Raw genomic sequence first — 18,693 nt, forward strand, 5'->3', positions numbered from 1 at the left:
TCATTAGTCATACTTCTACTGTTATTATACACATATGATTATTGTCACACATGTATACTATCAGATATTAATATATTATTATTAATTATAATATTATTACTTTAATTAATGTTGTTGTAAGTTACTGTCATTACCGTCTGTCCTGCATCTCTCTCTGTCTCTGTCTCTCTCTCTGTCTCTCTCTCTCTCTCAGTCTCATTGTGTCATACGGATTACTGTTAACTTATCATGTTGATCTGTTCTGTAAGACATCTATTGCACGTCTGTCTGTCCTGGAAGAGGGATCCCTCCTCAGTTGCTCTTCCTGAGGTTTCTACCGTTTTTTCCCCCGTTAAAGGGGTTTTTTTGGGGAGTTTTTCCTTATCCGCTGTGAGGGTCCAAAGGACAGAGGGATGTCGTATGCTGTAAAGCCCTGTGAGGCAAATTGTGATTTGTGATATTGGGCTTTATAAATAAAATTGATTGAATTGAAATTGAGTTGTAGAACAAATGCTGTGTTGCATATGCAGTTTAGAAAGGGGTACTGCAGTAAAAAATATGCACAGATAATAATTACTGTAAAGCATCAAACCCTAACCCATTCGATGATAATGCTGAAAACTGATTATGCGTGTCAGTAACATGTTCTGGGATTGCACTTTCGTAATTAAGAGCTTTTAGATCTTACACCGTAACTCCTGTATCTTTTTAACCTGGTTCCTATTTTCGCATGTTTTTGTGTTAAAGTAACATGTGGGAACAACAATTTTTAAAATAGGTTCATAATGGGGCGTCGGTGGATTAGTGGATAGAGCAGGCGCCCCATGTACAAGGCTGTTGCCGCAGCGGCCCGGGTTCGAGTCCAGCCTGTGGCACTTTGGTGCATGTCATCCCCCCTCTGTCTCTCTCTCTCTCTCTCTCCCCCTCTCACACTTGTCTGTCCTGTCCATTAAAGGCAAAATTCATAAGTGAGTGAGAGTGCTGCAGCTGGCATCCACAGAAAAGGCATGGGCATGTTCCCACCGTTGGTGTACATCAAATCAAAGTGCTTTTTTTGCCACTGACAGGATACAGTTGTTACTATTAGAGTCTGACAACGTTACAGAGAGGACCCTGCAGAGAAATAAAACAATTTACTTACCTTTTCCTCGTTATTTTGTGCTTTGTGACCAAGTCTTGCTAAAGGAGAAGTCTCATTTTGTGACTTCTTGCAAGACGACAACAGTGACGGCGAGTGACAGTTAGAGATGACTGCCGATAGTAGTCTGTTGTGCTGAAGTTCAGAAAGCGATCTTCTACTGTTGTTTTTCTTTAACCAGTCATCTCCTGGGAGATTTCAGAACGAGACTTCTTGAGCCAGACCAGCGAAAGGACAAGAAAATCATTTCATTTCACTGTAGGGTCCTTTTTGTAATGGTGTCACACACTCATAATAACAATCTGAGCCTGTTCATTGATGTAAAATGACAGTGCACACACGCTCCGCGTCATTACACTGCAGCCTGTTTCACTGCGGACGGCTGCAGCATGCTCTCTTAATACTGGACAAATGTCAAAAAACTGTTGTTCCCATGAGTCACTTGGACCAAAAAACAAGGAAAACTGGGGTCCAGGTCAAAAATTACTGAATTCACCCTTTGGCAGATAGATCTTTCTCCGTCAAAACTGGAAACCTGTTCTCCTCCTCTGCTCCCGTCACATGTGGTGTACCCCATGGCTCCATCTTGGGAACCATCTTATTTGCCTTTTATATGCTCCCTTTAGGCTCCATCTTCCATAAATACATTATCTCCTACCATTGCTATGCAGATGAAATTCAGCTTTACCTCCCATTAGAAGCAGGTGATAACAACAACAACAACAACAACAACAACACAGTTAGGTCCCTCAGCTGCCTCCAAGGTGTGAAATCTTAGATAGCAAAAACCTGTCTTCAATTAAATGATCGTAAGACAGAAGTGGTCTTATTTGGCCCCTCCAACTCCATCTGGGGTATAGCAAACCACCTTGGGCCCCTTGCGCCTAACCCCCATGCCCAAGCCAGGAATCTTAGTGTTATTTTGTTTTCCAAATTTTAAAGCTGAATCAAAGATGACACCGTCGTAAAAGGTTGCTTTTTCCACTTTAGAAATATTGCCAAACTCTAACCGATCCTCTCGTTTAATGACCTGAAGATAGTGATGGATGCCCTGATTTCCTCTGGTTTGGATTACTGTAATGCTCTGTATGTGGGAATAAGCCAGTCATCCTTATCTTGCTTGCAGTTGGCACAGAATGCTGCTGCTAGAAAACAGACCACATCACACCTGTACTGGCATCCCTGCACTGTCACTGTCACCTGTCAAGTTTCGGTCTGAGTTTAAGGTCCTGCTGTTTGTTTTCAAAGCCTTACATTGCCTGGCACCCAATTACATCTCTGAGCTTCTCTGCCCTCTTTCCAACACAGGACCTCTCAGATCTTCAGACCCGTTGCTCTTGGCCACATTTGAGACCAAGGTGGAAGGGCGATCATGCCTTTGCAGTAGCCGCCCCAAAGCTTTCGAATAGTTTACCCTTTTCAAATAAGACTTCCCCCTCTGTAAACACATGAAAATCTAAACTGAAGACCCACATGTTTTTAAGGCCTTTGATTGTCCTTAAGGTTTCTCTTTTATCTTTCATATTTTATTTTCAGAACTTACTATTCTGTGCTTTATTTTCTTTTTCATTCATTTATTTGGGCATGTTTTTGGGATTGTTGTGTTATCTCTCTTACATTTTGCTGTTAACATGTTATGTTATTTTACTTGTTTTATTGTACAGCACTTAGGTCAACTCTGGTTTTTTTTAAACATGCTTTATAAATACATTTGATTTTATCTGATCTGATCAATTGGGTCCAGAGGCCATTCAGTTTTTGAATAAGCTTGGTGCCCGATGCAGCGCTGGACTGTTTTTGTTATTTATGTTCTAAAAAGTCCATTAAGCCCATCTTGCAAATTAATTAATAAAATTGTTTCGATTCTTCCATTAGCTTATAGGTCAGCTGTCAAAAAATTAATCATCAAACACTCTTGTGTTGTCCTCTGTTCCTGCAACCTTAAATAGTCACACTGCTGGTCAGTGTGCTGCAGTGACTTTTACTACACAAAACCTTTTACTATACACAACTGGATAGAACGGAAACAATCAGGCATTTTTGAGAAATACTTTTTGATGCAAATAACCAATATTTATCTGTCACAACAACATATTTATTCCACCTTAAAGCTTTTTGTTTCTTGTCAATACTTTGTGTTCACCCACAATACATTGTGTGCATCTTTGTATAATTTTTGTGTCTGTCCTCTTCCTTTTGCCTCAACTCATTCATTTACTTTCTTTTTTTAAATATGTTCAAAATAAAGAATCAATCAATCAATCAATCAATCAATAGAAAAGAGTGTTCTTTTGATTCAGAATTGATCCTTAATGTGAGATGTTTAATTTTGCATTTATTATTTAAATAGTGATCGAACTTTCACAAGGAATAATGTCTTCCCTGTTGTCATGCAAAGGCACTTAGTGCTACAAAAATACATCATGTGAAACATGATTCACATGGAATGCCAAACTATTACACAGGAACACAATGGTTTTAGGAGGCAATGTGACATATGCCGGAAAACAAATTCAAATAAAGTAAAATCAATTAAAAAGTGCTAACCTGTGACATTGACATAGACTGTGGTGAAGGCCGCCAGTGGTACAGCAGCAACATTCTGAGCTCGAACCCGCAGCATGAAGTTCCTGGTTGTCTCATAGTCCAGGGGCTCTGCCACAAGGATGGAGGCTGACCCATCTTCCCGGTTGGGGGTTAAGTAGAAGCGAACTGGCATGTTGGTCTCTGGGACCATCCCGTCTTCCAAGTTGTAAGTTACCCTGGGATCTCCAAGAGGGGAGGTAGCTTTGATTGTCTGTTTGGAACCAAGAAGAGGATTCCAGGTAAAATTTAAATATTATAAGACATCTCACTAATTTTAGCCTGAATACCACAGTTAGACTTTCAATAATGGTCTACAGCCAGTACTGGTTCAATGAAAGCCATGTCAGTTGTTGCAGATGGCATGATGTAACATACCACTACAAATGGCAGCTACACTGACATCCTGGGAGTTGTTCTATTAGTCTGTCAGCAACAAATAGTCACACATACTGTAGTTGTATGTCCATGCTAACATATGGGTATACACTTGGTCATATCACATATTAGCAATTATGCAATTACTTTTTTTTTTAACTTTTGGAATAAATTTAAATGAATTAAGTCACCCATGACCACTTTCTTGTGAAAGTGAGAGATTACTAACAGAATCTAAAAAACTGACAATAATTTGCATTTGACCGAAATACTGCATGTTTCCAATTATCAATTTCAAGAGCTGGAAAAAATGCTGAATGCCAGCAAGAAGCCTAAGGACAGGAACAGAAATGAGGACAGCTGCCACTGTGCTTCAATGGATGTGTGCATTCTAAACAGTGAAACATGATCTGCCTGATGAAAAAAGTGTTTTATAGCCCATGATAATGAACACTAAAATATTAAGGCAGTAAGTCTCAAACTGTTAGACTAGACAACAACCCACTGATATCCTGTGGGATCAAAGGGAAATACACTCTGCTCTTCATTCTGCATTCTCCATAAACTAATTAAGGAGAGGCCATTCACAGCTGATGCCATATACACCCCAATTAAAATCAGAAATGCCATCTTGGACATGATGCGGCTTGCCTAAGGGTGACCTAGCTGTATCCATTCAACCTGCAAAGCATAGTAGTTATAATAATGAGACATCCTATCAGGCATGCAGAATTGGCAAACATGCCTGACTACTGTATGTGCTGATTTAGGCTATAAAAACCTCAAATTTCCATGGTAGAGCTATTACAGCCCGCTGAGAGTCATTGCATCTTTGCATAACAGCCAAATCAACACTGAACTACCATCTCGATTAATACACTGTACTGCAGGGACCACATTCTCCCTTTCCCCTTGCTCTATCAGCGCATCTCACAAACACATTCACATGTTCATGCACACGCATTCTCATGTAAAGTACTCTCCTCTGTCTTTTCATTTCCATCTCTTGGTTTAAAATGTTCATCAGCAACTTTAATGGACTTAATTGCTTTCAAGAGATCCTTAGAAAATACTGTTGATTAGATGAAAACGTTTTAGTGGCGTGAAAAGGCAATGCCTGTGAATAATCAAATGACTTGACACTTAAGGATCCATCATAATTAGGGCTTCTTGATTATGGCAAAAACCATAATCGTGATTATTTTGGTCAATATTGAGATCACGATTATTTAACATGATTACTCATTGACTTTGGAAACATCATGCATTTATTAAACTTTAAACAAAAATGTGTCTTTTCAACAGCAGATTTTATTTGACCTAAAATATAATCTTACTGTACGTGATTGGCCATAAGTCTTACTGTAACAGTTAAGGCACTTAAATATTTGCACATTGTCTATAAGAAAAAATAAAAAACAAAAACAAATAACACAAATGTCAGTAATGTAATGTAGTCTAATGTAAATCTCCATCGCTTGACTCTGACCTGTTGATAATTCCTGAACTGCAGCTTGTGATCGTTTATACAGAGCATACACAAAGGACTGACTTAAACGAACATCTGAAGGCACATTGTAGCGGGCTCAAGCACTTGACTAAATGCTTTAATACTTTAATATTCTCTACGATGTACAGTTTGTGCAAGTGTGGCAGGATATTAGCAGCAAGTAACAAGCTGTAGCATTAGCTATTACTTTGGCACAGTCCGAATCTGCAGAAGGGGGCTGTCTGAACGCTGTAGGGAGAAGGACTCGCCTTCTAATCTGTTTTTGCCTTGTTCCACTAATCGACAAATCCGGGTGATGGCGATATGAATAAAATGTTAGCATAATGAAAGCTCAACAGTGGCTGCAGGTTGCTGTTTTGTTTTTTTTAAATAAAGTCACTTGAGGATCTGAAAAGTAAAGAGGTATGCTGGATTTCTAACACAAAACAAGAGCATCATTGTGTAACAGAATGTGACATGATAATTATTAGGGGTTCAAGCCTGGAGGGCTGAGACCCTATTGTTTTTGTCCTGTTTTGTCATTATTATTATTACTATTATTATTATTATTCAGAATTGTTTTGACAAATTCCCGTGAGATGGTACATTGTAGAGACATGAAATTTTCACCAATGATTAGAAGTTGTGTGCAAATGGTGCTCAAGAAATATAACACTAATAGGCCAGACTATAATGAAGGTTCAATGAAATTTTGTTTTGAAAGGCCACCATCCCCACACCATCTGTGAGATTGACTTGATATTGGACACACGTGTTCAAGTGAATCATTTGTATGTAAGCCTAAAGATCCTTAAGGCCCGCCCACTAGATTTTCCACCATATTGAATTTTTTTTTAAAAACACTTTTTTGACATCTCCTCCTACGGCGTAGGTCCGATTTGTACCAATCTTTTTGTGAATCAACATGGGACAAAGTTCTTTTTAAGTTAAGAGCTTTTGGATATTTCATTGCGTTTTGATGCTATTGACCAATGAACTTTAGAGGAGGCGTGGCTCAGCACATTAATGGCTTTTACTCCTTAACCGCCGAGCCAATCATCACAAAACTTGTAGGAAATGTTGTCATACGTATCAGAATCATATTGTGAAAGTTCGATTCAAATCGACCAATACAGGGCGCGACACATGCAAAAAGTTGACATATCATTATCACCTAGAGATATTTGTACGAAACTTGGTTTGCATCATCTAAGGTAATGTTTCAGTCGATGCACAACATTTGAAAATTATTGCTTGTCGTGGCTTATTATATTAAATCTAAATTTCAAGACATTTCACATTTCATACTTCAAAAATCATTATAAATCAATATTTGACAATAAACCCAAAATCAGTAACCTGGAAATCAAGATGCCCTGCCCCCAGCAAATTCAAATTTGCTCTGCACAGGGATCTGGCCCCGACGAGCAGAGCCCGTTGAATTGTAATCGGAACAATCAGATCAGTCTATCTGACAGAGGGGGGCTCTAGGCGGGCGTAACATGATGACACATGCTGCACCATAAGAGTCTAAAAGTAAACAGCCAAGATGGCAGCTGCCGAAGGACCGCGTCCATTCAATTTAGCTTTTGGAAGAAACGCTAAGCCAACTACACTTATCTTTTTCCTTGAGAAAGCAAAGGAAGGACGTTTTTTGCCGTTTTGCTGACAGGATACGGCAAAAGCATAATATATCAGGTAGCCCCACTGGTCGGCAAACCAATGGGGCTTACTGCAATGAATATGTCACCTTGTTTTTTGCTCTGATTGGCTATCATGCTATCCAATTGCGTGAGGCGGCATTTAATATGCCTCAGTTAGTGCTGTCCCTTGGGTAGGAAGGGTGTAACGGTGAGGGCCAGACTCAGAATCTTTCTAGATTTGAGTCTGGATTTCCAGGCTATGAAATCAGCAGAATGACGTGAGACTTTTTTCAGCATTTTATCAGGAAGGCTTAAACTGTTATTGATATTTAATGGCTTTTTGAAGATATTGACCAATGGACTTTTTTTTTAGCGTGGCTCAGCAAATGACTCCACAACGTTTGGGCCAATCATCACAAAACTTGTGGGTTATGTTGAATAATAATAATGATGAACTTTGTGTGTTAAATGATTTTAAAATCGGTCAATAGGGGGCGCAACAAGTTCCAAACAAGTGCAATGGCCTCTCACAAAATTTGGCCATAATCAATTAGAGTTTGTTCAAACATCAACAAACTTGGTGGACTTTTGAAATTAAGCCATTAAAGCATGTCCCCAAAATGTTTTTGCAGTTGACCAATAGGAAGCGGCAGTGCTTCCAAAGTAGAGTGTGGCCCTGATCCTACCCAGCTTTCAACTACCATGCTGGCTTGAATCCCGGAATTGCCCCTTGCAGCTATATTTTTATCTTGTTTTTATAATCATTGGAACCCAAAACCATCATTGAAAATATAATTCAATTCATCGCCCAGCCCCAATCACAACTGCACCAATAATTAAGTCTTATCAGTGGAATTAAGATTTTTTTTAAATGTTTGCATTTTTCTACAGCGGTGGTTCGTAAACCTGGAGCTCTGCTGCCATACCACACATGTGTTACACAGTTACACTCTTTTACTGCTCACAAGTGACTAAGATTGACTGAACGCTTGATATTTATAATGAAATGTACTTTACCATTCAAAGACTGTTACTTGACAACATCACCGAAATGTTTACAGGAAGCATAAAAATGTGTGTGTGTGTGTGTGTGTGTGTGTGTGTGTGTGTGTGTGTGTGTGTGTGTGTGTGTGAGAGTGTGTGAGAGTGCATAAAAGTATTTTCATTGAGATTGCTGCCTACAGTGTGCGTATTTCAGTAGTAGTGGTATTTGTGAGTGCCTGTCTGTGTCTGGATGTTTTTGTATGCGAGTGCTTTCTTCTTGTTTCTTGTGCCTATTTATATTTCAGCACGAATGTGCACACACATACTGTATGGATGCCTAAAATGTATCTACTGCACATTTTCTTCTTTTATTGAATTTGGAACAACATATTTCTGCACTGTATCTGCTCTATACTTTTATTTCTGTTTGATTAGTATAACTTTGTCTTTTTGTTTTGTAATTTTGTTTTGTTTTGCTCATCTAATTTTATTCTATTTTATGTTTATCTTATTTTTTATTCTGTTTTAAGTTTGGCTTTAATGCTTTAATGCTTCAAATTGTTTGGTTATTTTTTTTTACCTTTATTTATTCACTGTTTTGGGGGGAATTCATAATTATCAACAATTTGTACTTAGTATGTATTCTTATGCTACTTATTCTTATACAGATCTGATACATTACACAAACTTATCAATTCCTGCCGTTTACCCATCTATATTTTTATGATCCATACTGTTAACCTGGTTTTGGCATTGAATATATTCTGGTTTTGCACTTTGTTTACATCTCTTTGTTATCATGGACTTTTCCTAATGCCACTCTTCATATTTGCACTCTTCCCACTTTGTATTCCAACTGCTGCACAACATTTTCCCTCAGGATGAATACAGTTTTATCTTTTTTTATTGAACTTGCGACTGCTTCTCTACCCTTGAGGCCACCACCACCCACTTGTTTGTAAGATGCTATATAATTGCAAATGCCTTGTCCACTTTAATGTATTAAAAATGTACGAATACCTAATATGCGTTTGGAAGCAGATGCAAAACTCATATGTGTGCATTTCTACGTGTGCAAACTACCACCCCCATGCTCCAATGTACCACAATGGGTGTGTCTCGGACAGTGTTTTCAGGGATGACCACGCTGTAACTGTCTTTGTCCCACTGTGGAGGCTGGTTCTTCACATTGGTGATGGTGACGGACAGCTCCACTGAACTGCTCCTGTTCCCTCCGTCCGTAGCCACAATTTCCCTGGTGATGTACGTCCTCTGTGGCAAAAAGTCACAGATTAAAAGAAGAGGAGAGAAGATCATTTGATGGTGTGTTCTTATGGTGCAGATTAGTGTGACACAGTGATAATTATAGCTTGCTTTAAGACTGATAAACACTATGTGACACTAGATCTCACAGATTTTAACAGGCAATCCATTTTCGACACTTCTGTGCAGGGACAAACTGACTGTGGTCTGCATTCGGGTAAAAACAAACATACTTTAAGATAATTGTATTGACTGGAGTTGTATTGATTGGCTCACTGCAGAGCAGTAGAGTTTTGTAACCCTTGCAAGAGCAATTAGCTTTAGCCACTACAATCAGGGGAAATGATGCATTTTAGTAACTAAAGAGAAGAACTTAACCAAGCGACTGTACACCCACTGTGGGTTAATTGGCATATATTGGACAACAAAAACAAACTGTGATGATACAAGTTCACTTTTTATCAATTTTGTTCATGGCCTTCTACTTTGTGCACCATGTGATGAACACATTCCGTCCTTTTAAAGGTGTTTCAAATTCATGAGTGAAAGAATTACTTTTCAGAGCCAGTTTTTCACATGCCCTGAAATCCATTTCCAAGATTTTTTGTAGTTATGCAGTTTTAAAATTCAATCTTTGCTCCTAGCAATTAACACAACTGAGATTGTCACATTGGCAAACACTGAAAAAAACATGTAGGCAGTGTCTGTTTTTGTATTATACTTTATGCAGTTGTACTCATTAGTGGGAAAGTTTTGTATCTTCAAACATGGATATGTTTCAGTGAACCATTCTCTCAGGCAAAAATACTGGCATGGTGCCATGTGTTGGTGTTAGATGCAAGGTGCTGCGGATACAGACATTCATTCCTCTTGGCACTGGGAGATGATGAGTTGTTCCTTTTTGGGGCTTAATCATTGTGGCACTCATCTGAGGCACAGACTTGTTTTGCGCACAATATGTGGCAATTTCCTCTATTGCTTGTTCATGTTCCCACCAAGATTGTTTTTTTGCTGGTAGTGAAGCAAGGGGTTAGAGGCAGTGAGATGAAGAAAAAATATCAGCAATGTTATTTCTCCTGATGCCAAAGAAAAAGGCAGTGAGGACATTATCACATATTCAGGCTGCCAATCTGCCACTGGCCACTGGACTTCTGGCCCCTCACTGTCAGCAACAAAGTGCTTGAATGCAAATAAGCTTCTGGCCATAGGAGCAGTGGCATGTTGTTTTAGATGCAAGCTGAAGTTTACTGCTAGAATCTCATGAGTTCTTGAGAGAAATTAGGAAATTCTTAATTTCCTTGAAGTGCCTTTGTGCCATTCAGAGTGGTCCCATAAGTGTGGTTAGCCCTAAAGGTATCCAATCATCTTTGTAAAAAAAAAAAAAAAAAAAAAAAAAACACACAAAAAGATGAAGGATTGCAAAGCTTACTCTTACGAGATATATGAGATATACTGGAAACACAGAAGAAATGCTTGTATATATGTAAAAAACTGTATGATGTACAGTTTTTAAATAGCAATCTCAAACTGTCCCAAAAGTGGTTTGGTATTATCTGTTTGTATACAGTATGTGGGTACCTGAGAAATGGGCTGGTTGACATACACCCAGCCTGTAAGGGGGTTGACCCTGAGGTACTCTGGCTGTTCACTGGACATAGAGTACGTGATAGCTGCATTGGTGCCAAAGTCATCGTCATGAGCTGCCACCCGCAAGAAACTAGTTCCAATCATTGTGTCCTCACGAAGAAAGTCTATTGGAGAAAAAGAAACAGTGTTCTTTATGCCTCAGTGGTTCTGTGAGGCCTAAATCTATAGTCTTTAATATAGTTTTCATCAGCAACTTCAGGAAACAAAGCAAAGGGAAAAAAAATATGTTTGACTTTGACAAGTATCACATTTGGGGGGGGGGGGGGGGGGGGCAAATAAATTAAACAATTAAACACAAGCTATTTAAAGGTATAATACTATGGAGGATATTCATAAAAAAAAACAATGTTTAGACTCACACAAAAGTAATCCCTCTCAATCATCACTTCTATCTGCAGAGACCTTGCCTGAATTTTCTTATCATCTTCCTGCTTTGCTGTGGTTGGAACTTTATCAGGTGTGGAGACTCCACACAGTAACAGCACACTGATGAGGTCGGGACTTTATAAAAAGGTAGCGATCAGGTAGTAGCAGCAAGGCTTTCAAAAGGAAGCTTCAAAAATTGCAGACAGAAAAAAAAACACAAATATAGCAAGGCGAAATGCCAAGCGACAAAGCTCATTCCAATTTGAAAGTGAATTGGGGTTGGCTTTCACTTTCATTTGCGAGCACTGAAGGAGAAGAGGTAGATAAAGAGTGTCGCAGAGGACAGGTAGGTGCTGGCGGTTAGCTTACTTAGCCACAGTTTTGGCTTTTCCATTACAACAAAATAACATTCCTACAGTAGAACAGTAGCTTACAGTGTATGTACTAGTAGTGTAGCATTGTGTTTACAAACATTAGGCCACAATTTCTGCATAGTACACCTTTAAAGGTTCTGTATGCATCATTCAGAGCATTGATATACTAACTGCTAACTGCTATGTAAAGATACAGTAATGGCTTTCTGAGCTTAGACTGAAGTCACACTACCTCTGTGTGTGATGTAATCTAAGCTTTTCTCACTCTGCATGAGTGTATCCAACTGGCTAACCCATAGCCCCCGCTCTGCATTATGCTTACAGAGCAGCTACAGCTGATATTGGGATGGCATCGTTGAAGCTTAGTGCCCACCCTTCCGTTCTGCCCTGGTTAACACTGTTAGCTCTAACAGCACTGTTAAGAACCCTGTCCAGACAACTCATACACTCTGAATTTTACAAAAGGCCCCTTTAAGAAATGCATTGATCAATTTGTCAACAAATATGCAGCATAAAGAAGCAATACAAATACAGAAACAACAAGAAAATAAGGCAACACTTAAAATTATGCAGACCAAAAAGGAACTTAGTTATATCACAGCAAACATGTCCAGGAAACATTAAAGCTGGGAAAGACGGATGCAGAAGATATTAGTAAACAGCTTACATTAGACACAATATCTCCTGTAATATTGGAACCATGCTATCACATCATTAGCTCATTTTCATATCCATCAGTTTTTGTTATTAAAAAGAGAACATATTTTTGCATATGCTTGTTTTTTTGTCCATTTGCTTGTGTTTTCTTACAGCTAGTTTCAGTGGGTTGAGCTCTCTCAGTCACCATAGCTCAGACTTCAATTAAACTAATATCTACTCACACTCATATCGGATGTTCTCAAACTTGGGACTGTTGTCATTCTGGTCCAGGATGAGGATGTTGAGCTGACAAATGCCAATCAGTGGGTCAGCTGCCTGGTCAGTGGCTGTCACTGTCACTGCATACTCCCGCTGGCGTTCACGATCAAATTTCCTGGCTGTCACAATTACTCCTGAAGACACAGAGATAACGAGGTTGATCAGACAGCTAAATCATACCAAATAGTGCTTGGTCTCATGTCCCCAGAGGGTTTGCAATTTAACACTAAAATGATTTCCTCTGTTTGCCTTGAAGCTAAACTTTAAAGACAGTAGAGCAGATGAGGAGCAGAATAGAAAGCGAAGCAGAGTTTTTCAAATGTAGTTATCATCAAATCCAAAGAGAATTATCATTTATTTTAGAATTGATTTTAGACACTTAACATTTCCTGCTCCATAAAAATACAGTTGCTTTTGAGGTGAAAGGTATGTTGTTTGACACTCATTAGTCTCTATTCTTTTGACATGACAGAGTAACTTTACTTCATGTAAACATGCAAGCACAACATGGTAACCTGCCTCGTGCACAGGCTCTCTGCAGTTTGGGCCTTTGCATTGTTGTTACCAATACATTTTCCTGGTTACCAAATCAAAGACATTCTTACACATTAAAGAGGTTTTAAACTAAACTTTAAAAGACATCTTACAGTATTGTATGAATTCCTGTTAGCATTTAATAGTTAAGTGTGTTGAGGTAGGGTAAGGAAAAACAGTATACTATTAGGACTAGCACACAGTACATACTGTACATGTATGCAGTAGAGATTTGGGACATAGCCTTTGTTTTAGATGTCCTGATTTATACTAAAAAGTTTTTTCACGGCCTTTGTAAAAATTGCAGTAGACATGATTTGTTCAGAAAGGGATGACAGTGAATTTGATACCTCTTACGCAATAGGCGGATTAATTGATTTTTTTCTACTTGTGTAAAACTTTAACAAAATCACTTGCCAAACTAAGTGAGTATGTATTTGCATCTTATAAAGCTATTGACTTTTTATTTATATGAAGAACAAACAGATTGGCTTGATTCCAAATGCTAAGAATGTTAAGAAAGAAAAAAAATATGTTGTTAAAGTTTCAGCCCTGTATTTGCAGAGGTCTATGTTAACTTTTTCATTCTGTCAATATTGTTCGATTAACACATACTAAGCAGCACATTTCTTGAAGACAAGAAAAAAGAAAAACAGGCTTTCATGTTGCTAAGGCTGATTGATTATTATTTTTATTACTTTTTATTTTTTGCACCCACAAAATTTGAAATGTGACAACACAAGAGTTAGGCTGAAGTAGACTTTGAAGACAGTTAAAGTGGAAAACAAAATTGTAGTTTCTGGTTCATCAAATGTGATGACAAACAGTATTTACTATACATCTGCTGCAGCCACTGGACTTTGAGTTATGAACCTTTATTTTAGCGGCAAAATGTCAATTATTGTAAATTCATTCTGTCTGCTATCAAAATGATGCACAACTTCTTAGCATTAAATTGTAAACACAAATTCGTAGACATCCCACATGCCTCATTGCACTGTGGCGAGCATTACAGAAAGGCTAAAAAAAAAATAAGCCTGCACAGGAATCCCCACAGAAATAAAAATGTGCGTACTCTTCTGTATTTATATGATTGTGCATGATAAATGAGTACATGTGTGGTTTCAGTACCGGTGTCTGGGTGTATACTGAATGCGGGCACAGTGGAGTCTTTGTGCATGAAGCCGTATGTGACCCTGCCATTGGAGCCCTCGTCAGCATCCACAGCATGAACTTGCAGAACAAATGTCCCCGCTGGCTGGTTCTCCAGGACTGACGTGCTCTCTCGATACTGCTGACACTGAGGCAAATGAGACAGTGGGCAGAGGTAGGAGGAAGAGAAGATCACAGTGTTGTAAGCATTGAAAAACTTAGATCAATACTCCATTCTATCAAAACTGTAATCAAGAGTATGTGGGAGGTGGAATGTTATTTATTTTGAAGGGAGAGATTCAAGGTCATTTACTGGGACAAACAAAAAAGCAAATAATGAGTGAATTAAAGAAAGAAAGTGCACCATTTCTATCCATTTATTTTGTATATTTTCTTGTCCTGTGTAAGGCAGATAGTGGTATTGGGTTCAGGGGTCTTGAAGCCTATCCCAGCACCCACTGGCAAGGTATTGGCAAAGGTGCTCATGAGCTGCTTGGTGCTGTGCTCACTGTGCTTTGGTAAACATAAAATCTGCTGATCTTCTGGCACCTACTTTGTTTAGTGCTGTCCAAAACATGTATTTTTTATTGGAAATGGGGCCCAACACTTCACAGTAAGCCTTCAGCTGTGTACCAAAAAGTAGCTGCTTTAGCTGCAAAAAAAAAGCTAATTTTGAGTGGGATTCTGCAAAAGAAAATGACATGAATTAGGTACATTTCTGTCAGCTATGTGAATCCTTTTCTGGAATAAGTCTCAAGACAAATGGAAACACTTTAAAGAATATATTTACAGGGACAGGGATTGTAACTCTGGAAAGGAAAAAGAAGCAACCCATTCATTGTAAAAGGCTATGGTTAACAAATGTTTCACATAACTCCTATGTACTATATTTGTACAGTAAGACACATGAGCATATACACAGTAGAGTCTGCCTACGTCTCCACTGGGGTCCAATTATGCTAAAATTGAATTAAAAGGATTATCCACAATTTCAAAATTTCTTTCATTTATGTGAAAAAAAAAAACTGTGATAGTGCAGGGGTGTGCTTGTGTGTCCCTGTGTACTTGCTTACTAAAGATTACCATATGTACTGAAACCAAGGCTCCTTTGCCAAATCTTGTTGACCTTCATAACATAACCACTGAACTGTCACCATGCAACTGTCCTAAGTACTAAAGTCTGACCTTGACCAGCATTTTTACCAATTGCTAGTCATGCTAAAATAGCACCATGTGATCAAGCAGAGTGTAAAATCTGTAAACAAAAATTTTGCAGGGCTCTAACAAATTGGCTCAGACTTACAGGCATCCATTTCTAAATCTGAACACAGAAACATTAAACCGGTGAGGTGCAGAAGTCAGCAACATCACATCCAAAAGGCTACATGCAACTGATTATAACGGATACATACCAAATCTGATACCAGGATATGCTGGAAAACATATTCTGTATCATTGGCATTCTGTTGTTTTCATCTCAAAAGATAGTGTACTTTTAAGAGCACATTTGTTCTGCTATAATAATGAACCACATAATCTACTGAACATGAAACATTAACAAGATTTTGAATTTTTGATTACCTGCTGTCCTGTTTTTAAAAGAGCATGAAATACTGATTTTCCAAGATAAAATTGATTCCCAGGTCCAAAATTTAAACCTTAACCTTAAACATTAAGCCTACCCTCCATTTAACGCCAAATGAATTCTCTGAGTCATCACAGAGATTCATTCAGTGCTTTCAGTTCTTGATGAAATTCAAGGTAGCTGCTCCGTGTTTGGGTTCTCAAAGATTTTGTCAATCACTGAACTTGTCAGACACACAGAGAGCTTTATTATCCTCATTTAAACGCTGCCTGGGTTTCACCCACTCTCTCTACCCCCTTTTTCTCTCTCTGGTCTCTCATCCTTCTCCCTCTGTTTCTTCTTTTCTTGTCTCACTTGAGTGTTAATGCTCAACGTGCCACAGACAGTGGAAAGAAATGAATCCCCCAGTACTGCTGGTTGATGTCTTGCTTTGACATCTAATTAAGGACAATGAATCTTTTTTTTTTTTTTATCTTCTCATGTTCCTTCATGTCCTGCATCTTCCCATTCTTTCTTTCCCTACAACTCTGTCCTTCTGTCATGCAACAATGCTTTACCTTTCTCCACCCCTTAAGCTTTTCTATCTGTGGTTATCAGAAGTTGTTATACTTTTTGCCTCCAGAGTTTCACATTTTACTTTATGCATTCTCCAGCTTACAGACGGACTTTGGTGAAGATATGCAGGTTTGTACGCAGTCATTCCCTTATGGAATTACTCAAATAGGTCAAAGACAGTGCTATGTGTCATAAATGCTCAGTCAATGTTAAAAGATCAAGGGTACGTACACCAGATATTCCATACCAAACAAAAACAAAATGAGTCTAAACACAAGGAGATGCCATGATTGCTGCGCTTATCACCAATTCCGTGCTTGCATGAACTGACTCTCTACAGGCAAGGAACAAGAGAGTGTCTGGTTTGGTGACCTTAGCATTGCAACCCAGCTTTTGGCAGATGATGTTCTTTTGATGGCTTCATCAGACCGTGACCTTCAGCATGCACTGAGATGATTTAGCTGTGTAGCAGCTGGTATGACAGTCAGCACTTCCAAGTATAACACCGTGGTACTTCGCTGGAGATTTCAGTATCTTGGGGTCTTGCTCATGGTAAGAATAGGTGGCTTACCTCAAAGCAATGTGGGCATTGTCCCAGATTGTTGTGCCAAAGGAGAAGCTGAGTTTGAAGAAGAAAGCTCTGCATATACCAGATTATCCAAGTTCCTACCCTTACCTGTGACCATGAGAATGAAGTAAAGATGGAAATAATGAGATAGCCAATACAAGCAGTCGAAATAATTTCACTTCATGGGATGGTTCTCCCTTAGAGAGGGTGAGGAGCAAAAGAGTTTGGAGTGAACTTCTCAGCAGTAAAGCAATCTAACTTTTTCTGTTACAATACCGATTTTCATAACTCAGTTCAGGGTACCAGTTGATAAAGAGAACTGATTTGATATCAGTGACTTTTTTATAGTTTAAATTTTGTAGCCTCAAAGCATAGAACACATCCGGATTATTTCCCATCTGAGGCAAGTTGTTAGCAAGGTTGGAAATAAGCACCAGCCACAAGCCAGACGCTGGTAAAATATGCAAGTAACTGCTGGATTTGCTTCACTAACCAAAAAAAAAAAAAAAAAAAAAAAAACATAAAAAAGGTAATTTATTGAATGAAAAAAAAAAAACATAAAAAAGGTAATTTATTGAATGGCTGGTAGATTTGGTAATCCACCAGCCAAAGTGGCAGGAAGACAAAAAAGTTACAAAGTTAAATATTAAAGTGCAACTTGCAGGTTAAATTTTTTTAAAAATATATAAATAACCTTGTCTGAAAATTACCATATGAGAAGTTAATTCAGAATTTATTATGGTTTACACTACATAACGGCACAAATTCAGAGGAAAAAGTGGCTCTTTTTAGCTCCTCTTCTAAAAACGCTTTTTTTTTTTCAACATCACCTGATACTACATCACGAGAGGGACTCTGCGTCCTTGACCCTGCCTCTGTCCAATGTGCAGTAGTAGGTGGTAGTGAGTCTGAGCGGTAGTAAACTTGTGAGTTAGTATTTTTTCGGTTGTTAACAGTGCATTTTACCATTTGTGATTATGCCAAATTATTGTGTTTGTGCAGGTTGCAAAAACTCGAGCCTGTCAGGACATCGAGTCCACCGTTTTCCGGACAGAAAAAGGAGTGGAGTTAGTTTTCGTGCCTGGGTGCATTTTGTGCAGGTGAAGAGGCGCGTGCAGGTGAAGAGGCGCGATTTCACGGCTTGATCTGTGACCAAAAACGCAGTCGTGTGCATTGCTCATTTTGGACAGGAGGATTATGTTCCTGGCGGAGCCCGCCCGCCCTTGCACATACCCCCGAGGCTCGGGTCTCCCTCTCCGCGGTGAAGAAGACCCGAGCCTCGGAGAGGGAGACCTCCGTGTTTGAGACAGGAGCGGGCGGCGTGAGGGTTGATGGGCAGTGTGAGGCATGTTATGTCTGGTCTGGGGGTCAGATTCTCCACCAGAGCCCAGAAGGCATCCACCTCCCTGCAGCACATTCTCCACAGCTGAGGACATGGGCTGGCAGTTCCCACACAAGCACCTATCATACAAAAAATTATCAGGAAATCTTTGTATCTCTCTCTCTCTCTCTCTCTCTCTCTCTCTCTCTCTCTCTC

The 18,693-nt window shown here is 39.0% G+C and overlaps 1 protein-coding gene across 1 annotated transcript in view; it reads right to left on the minus strand.

Moving 5' to 3' along the window:
- The window catches only part of si:ch211-186j3.6 (neural-cadherin), a 446,142-nt gene that overhangs the window by 227,550 nt on the left and 199,899 nt on the right, over window positions 1-18,693 (minus strand). Inside the window, 5 exon segments of the mRNA XM_050049923.1 lie at window positions 3,665-3,914; window positions 9,299-9,466; window positions 11,036-11,208; window positions 12,726-12,896; window positions 14,428-14,596. Of these exon segments, the coding sequence (XP_049905880.1) occupies window positions 3,665-3,914; window positions 9,299-9,466; window positions 11,036-11,208; window positions 12,726-12,896; window positions 14,428-14,596 (931 nt within the window).

Source organism: Epinephelus moara, chromosome 1 (assembly GCF_006386435.1).
Source record: "Epinephelus moara isolate mb chromosome 1, YSFRI_EMoa_1.0, whole genome shotgun sequence".
NCBI lineage: Eukaryota > Metazoa > Chordata > Actinopteri > Perciformes > Serranidae > Epinephelus > Epinephelus moara.